This window comes from Phaseolus vulgaris, chromosome 3 (assembly GCF_051622355.1).
Source record: "Phaseolus vulgaris cultivar YP4 chromosome 3, ASM5162235v1, whole genome shotgun sequence".
Taxonomy (NCBI): domain Eukaryota; kingdom Viridiplantae; phylum Streptophyta; class Magnoliopsida; order Fabales; family Fabaceae; genus Phaseolus; species Phaseolus vulgaris.
Genome location: NC_143500.1, coordinates 50,309,533 through 50,323,644, shown reverse-complemented (window position 1 = coordinate 50,323,644; position 14,112 = coordinate 50,309,533). Strand labels below are relative to the sequence as shown.

Below are 14,112 nucleotides of genomic sequence, written 5' to 3'. Positions count from 1 at the left end.
CATAATTCATTCATGCCATAAAGTTACTGACATGCATGCAGTTGACAAAACCCCCACAAGACACCACGTCAATGCCCTAATAACCTTTCACAGACATCATCGATCCCTAGATTTTACTCACTCTGGCCCACCTTATCATTATTAAAATGTTTCAAGATCAAGATACGACGAGTGTTTATACGTGAAAAAGATATAATTTTCCATGGAAACAAGATCTGCTAACCAGAAATAAAATAACATATCAGCAAATGGGAAGGTTTGCATGGAAGATCCAAATCAAGAACCATCAAAATCCATGCAATGTGGTTTCATGGCATCTGATTCTACTTCAGAAAGAACTCATTACATTACACATAGATATAGATATAACAGTTTCACTGGATTAATTAGCAGAACTTCACAACACAAACAAGCATGATTAACATAGATAAGAATAAACTAAACGGAGAGATAATTAGAAGAGGAAGAATCAGTAAGGGCTTTCCCCAACGTAGTTCCCTGGGGGATTGTAGAAGCAAATGGTCAAGCTAGCCTCTTCTTTCACGCACGTCGCTTGAGCGCACCCGAGCTCCACCGACTTCCTCCACACCACCTGCGTGTACACACCGCACTTGTGGTTGGGCACGCACGAGTTGTCGGTGTGGTTGTAGAACTGCTTCTGCTTCACCCACTCCTCCACCGCCATGCGCGCCGTCACTGCCGTGCCGTGTGCCCAAAGCTGGTTCGCCCCGTACTTTCCGGCGGTTAGGTTGGCGAACTGGCACCCCATCTTGTCCCTCTGGTACCGCACCAGCTTGCTCGTCACGTTCGCCACCTGCTCGCTCCACCGCAGCGGCTCAACGCCCACCGCCACCCTCGCCTCATTGTGCGCCTCCAAGAACTCTCTCGCCGGCGCGGGGAGCGAGGGAGCCACCGCCGGTGTCTCTCCCTCCGATGAGCCGTGGAACGTGGCGAGAGCTGCCAACAGAAACAGTGCAGAATAAAGCATTTTGGTTTTGATGTGAAGTGTGGCCTACTCGTCTGGTGTATGTTGTGTTACTGTGTCTACATTGTACACTCTATATAATACCAGCAATTATTCTTTGTCCCTAACATTTTTTATTACTTGTTTATTTTTATTACTATTTTTCTTTCTATTTTTAATATTTAATTATTTATCTTATATCACACTTTTAATAGTATTTATTTTTGTTTTATTTTTTAATTAAAATTATTATTATATTATTATAAACAGTTATTAAAGGTATTTTTTCACTGATCACAAAGTCAAAGAAAAACTTTTCTCCTTCTATAAGAAATGTTGTATAAAAGAGTGAAATATGTTTACTCTTTTGTAAATATAGCTGGTTGAAAATTAAAGATAATGTTAAGCAAAAACAACATAGGTTTTATATGGTTTTTGTAACATTTTGGAGTGAAAATAAAAATTTACCAAGTGCAATGGTAAAACAAAATATTTTTATTGAAAATTATTATGATGATTAAAAATTTTAAATATTGTTGTAACATGTCTTTTAACTGTTATGATATATATGTTTTGCATTTTCTTTTTCATCATTATTTTAAGAGTCCTGTTAATTAGTGCTTCTTGATTAAGAAATTAATAATTTATTTAGTTTCTATGAATATAATTTTTTTTATTTTAGATCTTATGCTTATAAATATAATTTTAATCTCTATATATAATATTTTTAATCCCTTTCAATCCTTAAGTTTTTTTTTTTTTTTTTTTTTTTTTTTTTACTTAAGGAGTTTAAATTTTCATGCCTTAATTTCTTTCTTCCAATAAAACGAAGATTTTCGACGAAATCAAGTATAATCAATTAAAATCCAAATCTAATAAATATAAAGACGAAATTCGTCAATGATAATAATAAAAATAAGAACAATATAAAAATAAAAATATTAAGAAGAAAGTAATAATAATAAAATCTTGTAATAATAATAATAATATCATTATTACTATTACTTAATAATTAATTACAATTAATTTATCAATAAATATAATTTTATCAATTTATTAAATATATTATTTTATAATTTTTTAAAAATTATTGTATCAATCAAATCACTATTTTTTATAAAAAAAATAGTCATCAAAGAACATCAATCACAACTCATTATTGACACCTGCTTTAATCATCAAGAAACTATATCATAATGCAATTCACTCTTAATATACATATCTCGATCAATAAAGAATTACATAACTTGACATATCATGAAAGACATATAATAGACAAGTTCACAAGAGACTAACATCTAATTCTTAATTTAATGTACATTGAGACTTTTTATAAGCATTTCAAATAAATTGTTGTATAATATCAAGTATTAGGAACATTCATCCATTTTCACCCTATTGTCTTAATTTACATCATTTAGATTATCAATGAAATCTTCATATATGTTTTTTTTTTCCATAATATTCAATATCATATTATCTCAAACATGTCAAATTACCACCTAAGTAATACCACTTATCTCCATCCAAATCTCAATTTATCTGTCCAAACATTAAGATTTTCATAATTATTCATTCAAATACATCATTACCAAGTTTCTTACAAATTTACTTTATTATATTTTTTAACATCTTCCCATCATACATAATATATATCTAAATCATTTTATTCCCACTTCAAACATCCCACAAATCACTTAGTCTTAAGAAAACATTAAGATTTTAACTCAATGAGTACTACTTAAGTTGTATCTCCTCACTTGAGTGATATTCTTTTGAAGAAAAGAAAATAAATATTAACTCTACTTCATTTGAGTTATAAAATTCTCGTTTGAACATTCCACCACTTTTACATTTGGAAGAAATCATTGATACATCTTCTACTTGTTGGAATGTCCAAATGAACATAAGATAAACATCTAGAGAAGAAAAAATGAATAAAATATCTCTTTCACTTAAACTCTCATTTTACAACTTGAGTGTTGAAACTATGGCTTGAATGATAAGTATCTAACATATTTTTTTTTAATCTCACTTCAAATGTTTTTTTTTTTTAAATCTAACCATAACTTAGCATTTTAAATTTCAAAACCTTTTATTATCATTTCATAAATTAAGAGTTATCTATTTTTTCCCCTATCTATTTTCCAACACTTAAGTTTTCCAAAGAGTAAATAATAATTATTACATAAAATCATTATATATATACCCTAAATATTGTTGGAGGCAGTAATGTATTAGGGGTTGGTTGGGATGGGTGAAAAGTCAGCGCATGGGTAAACGAGCTAATTCATCAAACAATGCCCCTGTCATGTCTGTGGCCAAACATCATATTTAATCAGACTTCATTTATTATCATTTTTTATCAACAAAATTGCAAATATCACTGTTGTAAAAAACATATTTAATAGAGTTTCTTATCTAAAATAAAACTGTATTATGGTATTTTAATATGAATCTCGTATATAAATTATTAAATAATTTTTTTTGACAAACTCCTATTGAAGTAATAACAAACCATCAACACTACATTCGTGTCTTGATGACTGACTTCATGATATCTACATGTGTGAGTTATCCATTTGACGACAAAGCCTATGAATCCTTTTTTTTTTCAGTGAATTTTCAATAACTGTTGTATTAATAAGAAAATTTTCAAAATGCATTAATAACTTTTTTTTTGTTTAACGTTGGGAATGTATTCCTTTCACAACATGTGTTGGTTTAAACAGTATTCATTAACTAATCCATTTTAAAACATAATGTAATAAATGTGAATGTGTTCTTTATGGATATTAAAAATTAAGAAATAAGAACAAGCATTACATGTGATGAAATATAACCACATTTAATGTTTTAGACATAAATTAACGTTTTTGGAATATATAATATTGAGGATTTTAATCAATTAAATCTTTTATTTACAAGTTAAACAGATTATCATTATTAGAAAAATGATTTTTTACTTTAATTGGTTCAAATATTTGATGCCTTATAGAAAGTGAAAGACCTTTTAGATCAATTGATATATAACCGATATAAAAAATGGATATATTATGTTGATCATATACTCAATTAATATATTATGCAAATAAAATCTTATAAAATTACAAAGCTCATACCATCTATGATGTGTTTTAAAAATAATGTGACAAAATGACCTAAAGGAGTACAGAAACACAATTAGAGAAAAAAAATAATTTTTTTTGTAAACTTTCAGTAAAAATTAGTTAATATCACAATTAAAAAATAATCTGCCATAGGGGAGGGTTGGACAACTTATAAATACATGTAATTCTCTATTATATAATCATTTTTCATAATTTAATGAATTGCTTTCATCAAACTGCTTTTATGAATCTTGTTAACATACGTAAAATCTCATTTCCGTTGTGTGTGATGCAAAGTTTTTGTTGCATTGGAAAAAATAAGTTAAAAACTGAGTTAATTAATTCTGGTAGAAGATGTTGAGAACCAAAATGGGGCCAATAAGCGAGGTAAGAAAATGAAAAGAAATGAGAGTGAAGTTATGGAAAATGTGTTGTGAATAACAAATCCCTGACTTTAATGGGCCGCCTTCTACAAAACAACATTTCCTTTAAGAAAGAACCAAAAGATGGAAATTACGTTTTGCACACCATGTTTTCTTCCTCAACCTTCACCGGGATGTTGGAAATGTCTAGAATCTTCATGCGGGATTGTAGAATTCAGAAACATTTTCTGAACCCAAAAATGTATTTTAGATAGCGTAATCCATAATAAAAATATATTTCCAAATTTTTAGATTATTTATTCTAAAATTCATTTCTAGATTTAGTATTCCGAATGTTTTTTAATTACTCAATCCAAAAATATATTACAATAGTATAAAATATATATATATATAATGTATTTTTTTTAATTATGCCATAAAAAACTATTACATTTAAATTGTATAATTTAAAATATATTTTAAATAAAAAATACATTTTTAAATATAAAGTCACACAATTTTAAATAAAATTTAAATTATGTAGTTCAAAATATTTCTAACCTATAAAACAAATATAAAAATGTAGGAAAAAGAGATGGAAGTCGTAAAATCACCTCAGATATTTAAGAATTGATCTATGGTCATAAATGGAAACTACATTCTTTAGTTCCTTTTCTGTTGCATTTTGTATTTCTTCTCAGACTACAGATTAGTCTATTTTTACATTAAAAAAAATATTTCAGATCAGTTTTTTATTTTTTTTATTACGTACAGTGTTATTGACAATTACTTTTCGATTCATATTATGAACTTTGACACTAGTGAAGATGAAATGAGAGTTCAAAGCACTTTGATGATAATGTATCATCTCTAAATTTTTATCTATATATAATAAAATAAAAATAAAACATGTGATTAACATATGAATAGGTATAATTATCTTAAAAAAATATTTTTTTATAGGGATTTTAATATATACATCAATTTTTTTAAAATAAAATAAAACATTCAAATAAAAGTTATATCATCCTTCAACAATTAACTGAGGAGTTCTATTACCTGCAACTTCATATACTTTCATGTAAAACACGATCATCATAGATAAAGAAACAAACACAAACAAAGAATAGGGTAAGCTAGTTATATAAATATTTCTATATAATTTCAATTTCAAATTAATAAACATAAGAAGTCTCATACAATTTCTCAAACCATCAAGTGTCTATTAAAATTCATAAATTCATCTTTCACATGTCAGATTTTTACCAGCTCACAACACAGACACTTGACTCTACTTTCGAAAGACTAGTGCATTGACTTAATTAGACTTCGAGATCTGCACATGTCATACTATCTCACTGTGAAATCCACACAATTATATGCACATAAATAAATAATCTCAATATCATCTCTCCTAATATGAGTTGGTTAACTCTTATAACAGGTCAAGTTAGTTATTTTTCAAAGAACTTACTCATTCATATGAACCTCCTGCAAATCTTACTACCAGAATAATTTCATCTATATGATTTCATTATCTCAGGAGAATAAGAATATCTCCTTTTAGAAGAATCCTTAATCAATTCACATCCTAAACAATTTTAACACGATATAATATCTCCATTAAATTATATGGTGAACCAAATATATATCGAGACGAAATTACAATATAAACTCTTGAAAAATGGCACGTATACATGCCATACGAACATATAACATAAATTAAAGTCAAACACTTAGCATGCCTATAAAACATTTTATGAATTAATAAAAAAATTAATGATGGACTAACCTAAGTTCAAAATTAATAGGCCAAATGTAAATTCAAAAGTTTTTATTTTTATTTGGATGAATTCAGAAACTAAAACTGCAACTCCTCAACTGAAATGATGATTATCATCCACTTGCATGACACTACTTCTCATCTACTATCTATTCACAATCAGATATTTGGTCTTTATTTGCAATTATTATTCATTAATAGAGAGCAATTATGATAAAGTTAACTAAAGAATTGAGTTTGTTTCCTACTTTGTCACCTGCTATTTCAAAATCATACTACATTTGAGTGTGACTTTTGATAAAAAGTTACAACTTGATGAACAATATCATCGCACCGTCTTGACTCTTGAGTATATATATATTTTTCACTGGATAGTTACGTCTACTACGGCCAGTAACATCCAAATTCAATTTACTTGATCGTACTTTACTACTGTTTTTGAGAATAATAGATTATGGACATTTTTATTTTGGACTACTCAATGAAAGCTATACAATTATTCATCTTAGGTTAGGTTTTATCTTTTTGACTAAGTGGAGATTCCAAGTGCTATCACAATCGTGAATAAAAATTTAAGGTCAAGTTCCTCTTTGACTATGCCATCTGATCCATTGCGAGGAAACTTCAACAATTGTTGTCTATTCTCAGGAATATATATAATTTCTTGAAAATACCTATAACAAGAGATATTATAATTTTCTTATTAGATATTTTCGTTCATCAATTAGTTTTCTCTAATATTACTTTCAGTATTTAATGTCACTATTCTATCTGTTTGTGTCTTTTCGGATTGAAGAAAACGTGACATTTGATAGTGTTTCTATGAGCATTTAATAAACGAGGAAAACAACCAGCAAAAAAAATTTGAAGTGATAAGTTCAACAAATAATTTAAAAGGTACTGAACTTTAAATTGAACGAATTTTCTTTGGCATAAAACTATTCCTAGATCACGAGACATGTGACTTATTTATAAACTACAAGTGAGGATATTGGACTATACCAATTGATATCATAGAGATCACTATTTGGCGGTATAAATTTGATCTAAGCCATACAATTGTATAGACTTATCTTGCCATTAATATGCCGTTGCCAATGAGTTGAAACAAGCTTAAAGTATCGAAACATGGCTACATAGCTAGTTGGTTCAACAAATGAAAAGTAGAACAAAAAAAAAGCTATGACATCCAACCAGCCACCCATATCCACTTTTAAAGTGTGTTTGGACATGGAATCTTAAGAAGGTATAATTCATTTTTACCTAGTGTTTGGATAGGCATTTTAAGATAGCAACTAATTTTTTTAAAAATGTTTTATAATAAAATATGTTGTTTGAGTAAGAATTTTGAAAGAAATTAAAATTTTAGAGTTTCATTAGAGTAATTAGATTATTTAAATTCCATCCAAAAGGTAAGAATTGAAAATTCTTCATATTTTCAAATTCATATTCTGGCCTTTGTAGTGTGGGTCGACCTGAGTCTGAACTTATTTGTCTTGACCTGAGTATGGGTAGCTCAACTCAACCTAATGTGGGATTGATCAAACTTGGTGTGATATGACCATGACTCAATGCCTTATTCTAATATATAAGGACCCAAATTGACTTGGCCAAACCTAACCCGATTTGTCTTAGTCCCACTTGGGTCCAACTAACCTGGACCTGATCGAACTTAACTTGACAGAGACCTAACCTAACTTGATGGAATGTGATCGTGCCATGACTCGACTTATATAAACCCAGTCGACTCGACTTGATCTAGGCTCAGGATAACTTATTCGAGTAAACTTAATCAAACTAAGACTCCCTTAGACGTACTCTATTAAATATGGATCAACCTCGACTCGGATGAACGTGGACTTGCTCTATAAGAAAATCATTAAATAACAATTAAATTTAGAAAAAAATATAATTAGTCACTATATTAACTAAATTGGATATTATTTTAGAGACTAAAAAATTATTAGTATCTAAAGTGGTTTCTATTATTAATAAAAAATTATAAAATTATTTCTAAATTAACTATTAAGATTTTAGCTACTAATATTTTATATTCTAATATTTCTATTTTACAATGTACTTAAAAGTCAATCGACTAATCGATTAATGTTTGAACATATGAAACTCTTGAAACGTCACTGGGTTATGCTAGGTTTGAGTGTTTGCATGCGTGGACAGTATTGAATGATATGCATTAATGTTGGATGACTTGTTATATGAATTTTTGGATAATGTGTGATACATTGTAGTCTCATAACAATTCTCAAAAGATTATTAATATTGCAATAAATGATGATTTTAACTTGAAAGAAAGTTATTTTTGTGTTGTGTAATTTTGTAGTATTGAATTAGGTAACTTTCTTTCTCCCAAACTTCACAGCGAAAGAAAAATAAAAAGTTAATTTAGCCGAATAGATGGTGGAAATGTGGAGTGAGTGACAAAAGTAGGAGCCCTACCTTTTAACTGTAAAAATGTTCGTCCTGATTGAGATATTGCATTTCCCACTTGTTGTTGATTAAGTGGACAACAACTCAACAACTAAATATCACGTGCCACTTACTATGTTCTTTCTTCCCACTTCCTTACCAGCAAAAATTTAATCACCATTAATAAATTTTGTTTTATAATTGTTATTCCACATCAATGATTAAAAAGATAAAAATATTTCAAACTAATTTTATAGAGTTGAGGCAGGTGTGTAAAATTCACATACCACTATTATATTATTATAATTAACTTGATCTCTTATAAATAATAAAATAAGTTGAAAGTATCAAAATCAAGAAAAATACGTGACACAATTTCTTATAAAACATTATAAAACAATATATGAAAGCTTTTTGAAAGCTTTTTGAGTAAACGAGCCGGTTTTATGGGATTGAGTTAGGTTTGCACTCATTTATATACAATAAAATGTTCTCATTTCTAGTCGACGTGAGATCTCCAACACACAACTTTAAAGGTTACAAAGGTTAAACCAATGGATCACTAAATGGGTGCAAGTCTTTTTATGAGATATCAGCATCCGATTCCTCCAGCTGGCTTTACTTCATAATGAATGTTAAAACCAACAAGAAGTTATGCACATACATTCATATCATGTTTCCTTTCTTTGCTGAAAGGTCCAATCTTATGTATGAACAGTGTTCAACTTCAAATAATTAGTTCGTTGATAGGGAGAATAACACTATACTATGCTATGCTCAAGATCACTTCAAAATAGAAAAAAAAAATGACTGAAATATGAATCTATATAAGGAAGTTGATAAATTTTAAAAGATGGTAAACTGGTGTCGTGTATTCAATTATCAAATAACAATTTTTATTTAAAAAGAGACTGTTATTATTCTTATAAATTCTAATGCTACACTCATTTTCCTGAATTGGCTTCCTTTCGTTCCTCAAATTCAATAATCATATGCTTTTTGCCTGCTTATGTAGTTTTATTATTTTTATCAAATACGTGTTTCATTGGGGTTTTTAAATATGTATGTAACTTACACATCGATGACACATTCAAATTTGGAAGTTTGACCTGTTCATTCTGGTATTTTTATTTTGCCTTGATGATATCGCATCATATTACTGACATCAAACCCAACCACTATTATAAACAAAACTCATTATAAAATCCTATCGCTTATAGTTTGTCCGTAATGAAGAAAGTTAAATGTGCATAAAGGATCAACTATCATGGGAATCTTGCAAATTAATCAATATTTTTAATTTCGAATTTTGCAGTTTTTTACTGACAACTTTTATCCGAAGAAAAATATTAAATAAAAAAAATAATTTTTATTATATAGATTAATTTAAAAACTATGTTACAATTTAAAATTATAGATTAATTTAATCTCAACTATTTTAATGACTAATTTTCTTAAACTTAAAGACCTTGAACATTGGTGTTCATCATGTTATTATAAAAGAGTAATTTCTTTAACTAAATCCAACTAAACCCTAAACTTTATTAATTATTGTTTATATGCTGAACTTAAACAAAATTATCTCTTACTGTAACTCATTTCATATATTTAAAATAATTAACAGAGTTAAGAAAAAGAAATACAAGTAAGAGTGTATTTTTTTTAATGAACTCACAAGGTTTTAAATTTAATGTTGGAGTGTTGTAAGCAAAACTTCATTAAAAATATGGTTGGTGATGTGGGATGAAAATGGTGTTGATTTTGAGTCCCAAAGCAAAAGAAACGGCAGGGCAAAGCAGCTTCCATTCCAATCAGGTCAAAAAGTACAGTGCATAGTGAGTAGTCACATACGTCATTTTCATGTCTTCAACACGCTCAAACAAGTACCTGCAAATTCGTGCTGTGTCAACCATCCATGCATGGACACCATCTCCATTGTTTCTGCAACTCCCTGTCACATATGGCAAAATCGAAACACCCTAATTCCACCATCTAAATATCTCATTACTTCACCAACAAACCTGTTCAGTATTCAGTAACCATATTTACTCGAACGCAACATTATTATTATTCATCACTATTATATTTATGTGATTACCTACTGTATACACTTTTTACAGCTGTGCTTATAAAAATTCCATCACAAACAGTGACTTCCTCAGCGTTCTCACTTCTTTTTTTGCGTTTAATAACAAACCGCGTATATATACGCGTTCATTCTTTTTTACAAACCCTACATTCAAGAAATAACCTCTTAATATATTAAGATATTTATTTATTTTGTATATTTTCGTATGCATAAATCTGAAACTGGAGTATCTAGTTTACGTATTTTAAAGAAAATATTATCTGTAACTTGGCACATTCATTTATATACCTAACCTTTGTCCAATAGGTTTCGTCTACACCATATCCTTCACCTTTTGCTGTGTATTTTCCGTCCATGTCACACGCACAACTAGCTTATTATTTGTGGCAGATCTGTTGTACTTTTTGTCACCTAATACAATGTACTCACTAGTGTCTCTGAATTCGTTCATGCATGTTGAAAGAAAAGTCCAAAACAAGGAAAGAGCGTCTTCTGTGCAGATTTCCTTGTCAATGGCTTTTGTAACCTTGACAAATGTGCGAGGATAAGTTCCTGTTCTTCAACCTATTCTATGTAGATGATGTATACCTAGGTTTCTGTTTTCGTTTTTATCTCTTAGGTGTAACCGACTCAAAATATAACTCTTCTGATCTTGTTTTCTTCAAATATTAATTTGGCTTCTGTTGTTGATGTTGTGTTTTACTGCATTTTACGTGTGAGGTTTATCCATTTTTACACTGTTCTCACAACTGATTAAGGAAGCTTCTCGCTAAACATTTTTAATTTAGAAAATATCACGTCCTCCCAAAATTTAGGTGGTAAGAGATAAGTAAAAAGAAAAAGATAGAGAGAAAACGATAAATAAGAGAGAAATAAAAATGTAATAGATGTGGGGTGGAATTTTTCTTTTTCTTTTTGTGTGACCTTTCTTTTTGAGAGTGTTTTCAAGTAGCACTTCTCTAGCAGCACTTCAATATGTCACAGTCACTCCTCACTATAAAAAGGAATCTCTGATCATTTAAAGAAGAAGAAAATATTTAAATTAAGAAAACAAACAGTATTATAGAAATATTTTTTTTTATCGTTGTGACTTGTTTTTTCTTCCTTATGATAAAGAAGGTTATAATTTATGCGTGCAAAAATTCTCTTATTGAATGATGATAAGTTGATGCCAAGTGAAAAGAGAAAGACAGAAAGGAAAAGAAAGTGTTTAGTGATAAGATGAAAAGGAGGAAATATATTTGTATTAAGTAATTTAACAACAAAGGGATAAAAGAAATGGTAGACCATTTTTGGTATGATAGATGCAGTGTACGATAAGCACTCATTTTATTGTTCTGTTCATATGAACCAACCAAATCATGGATTAAGCACTTCAAGAACTGGTAGGGATATTGTCTAATGAATGTAAATTGTATATGATTTATACAAATTATTATTGCCAAGGATAAAAATCTTTTAATAATCTCTAGATTGAATCTTAAAAATAATTTAGAGTGTTTTAAATTATGTATTCAAGATTAGTGTATTTTCTAGTTTGTAGTTTGTTTAATTATTGAATTTTTCTGTGTGAATATAAAGATTCAGAGAATTTTAACATGAACAATGTCATGATATAAAAGATTGCAGTAATTTCTCAATCTCTGAAATTTCTTAAGGTCAACACTTTCCAATGAAGTACCCTCTCCAAAGGTGGAACGCATTTGCCTTGAAACAACTGCACAATACTTCATTTAACTGGTAGCAGATTCTAAAACTCCTCTCAAATAACCCACAAAAATCAACCATCGCCAAATGACTCTGTTCTTGGCCTGAAAATGAATGATAAAAAAAAAAGTAATCAGAAACAAGTTTTATATCAAAATTAAATTTAAAAAAAATGTTAAAAAAGATACCCTTTAACATAAACTTTTTCGCTATTAAAAAGTTGAAAGTGAATTTTATGATTCATTAGCCCACGAGAGTAAGAATTATTAACAAAATACTAAATTTTATCAATTTAAATCTCATGTTCAACAAAGACAAATCCCCTTAAGAAACTAGGAATGGAAAGTTTTTACTGAAGTACGTAAAAAATAATTTTATTGTAATTTCATAATTAGTGCTTTAAGTTTAACAAGTTTCGTTCACAAATCTTATATATGATTCTATATAATATAAATAAAAAAAGCATTATTACTGAAATCTGAGTAGTTAAGGTGCGACGTAAATGAAGAGAGATGAAGAAAAAGTAAAATTAAAAAGAATCACACATGAGTATTTTCCTAAGAATGAAGTTAGTATAATAAGTGAATTACAGTGGGCTTTTTCAAGTAATTAGTTCTTGAATAACACTGCTTTAAATTAATTAATTAATTAAACACGTATACCTGATGGTTGTTTTTGATGAAACAACTCTACAACGTTCAAAAAATTATATATATATATTTTTTCCTTTTCTTTTAAATATATATACAGCAATACAAAATGCAGGAACCGCGTATTTTTTTTCTTCCGAAGCTACCCCTGCTCCGCAATGGAACTCAATGTCGCGGTGAACTTCCCCCTCCCTCTGACACCGCCCTTTCTGTTCATTCCTTTCCTCGCCACGCGGTTATCAACCGCAGCGGAGACGTCAAGACTGTCCGCCGTCACTTTCCCGCCAGGCTTGGCATTCCCCTCGCAGGGGAGAAGCAGATTCTGTTGCCGGCGAGAGCCACATTTGTCGCCGGCGCACCTGGCGAGCGCGGAGCTGGCGACGACGGCTAGGGCGGCCATATCGGGCGGCGGGAGGTGGCGCTTGAGGCGGTTGAGCGGGAGCGCGAAATAGAGCTGGCCGAGCTTTAACTCGTGGTCGTGGTGAACCGCTGTTACGACGTGGTCGAAGGAAATCTCGTCGGAGTCGCATATGAAACACGTGGGGTAGAGTTGCAAGAGATAGGAGACCTTGACTGGGTATGAGAACTCCTCCATCCGGCCATCGTGAACGACGACCTTGGCCGTTGGCATCTTCGTGATTTGGCTGTAAAAGCAATTTCCCATGTAGAAGAAGAAGAAGGAAAGAAAGAGAAGGTCAATGAGTCAAATTTGTGCGTGTGGAGGTGGAGGTAGCTATTTGTTTCCAACTCTTAATTGGAGACACGGTGTTAAGGTGTATCCCTCTATTTATAGGACTACCACTCTTTGGAAGAGCCAGCCAGCCTTCAATTCAACCTTTTCAACTCTTCTCTTCTCCCCAACTTTTATCACATTAATAATAATAAATACAAATTTTGGCCCCACTAATTATTTATTAAAAAAATTACATTTTAATTTACAAACCAATCTACATAATTATTCCTTTTTTATCCTATATTTTATCATCAGTTCAAATTTATTAAAAACGATAAGTTGTAGTG

General features: G+C 30.0%; 2 protein-coding genes across 2 annotated transcripts; both read right to left on the bottom strand.

The window, feature by feature from the left end:
• Positions 1–286: 286 nt before the first annotated feature.
• Positions 287–1,051, bottom strand: LOC137808360 (STS14 protein). The gene has a single exon (XM_068609430.2). The coding sequence runs from the start codon at positions 986–988 to the stop codon at positions 470–472; it is 519 nt and encodes a 172-aa protein (XP_068465531.1). The 5' UTR covers positions 989–1,051; the 3' UTR covers positions 287–469.
• A 12,093-nt stretch (positions 1,052–13,144) lies between these two features.
• Positions 13,145–13,863, bottom strand: LOC137805689 (uncharacterized). The gene has a single exon (XM_068605628.2). It carries the CDS (start codon positions 13,754–13,756, stop codon positions 13,235–13,237), a length of 522 nt encoding a protein of 173 aa, XP_068461729.2. The 5' UTR covers positions 13,757–13,863; the 3' UTR covers positions 13,145–13,234.
• Positions 13,864–14,112: the final 249 nt, after the last annotated feature.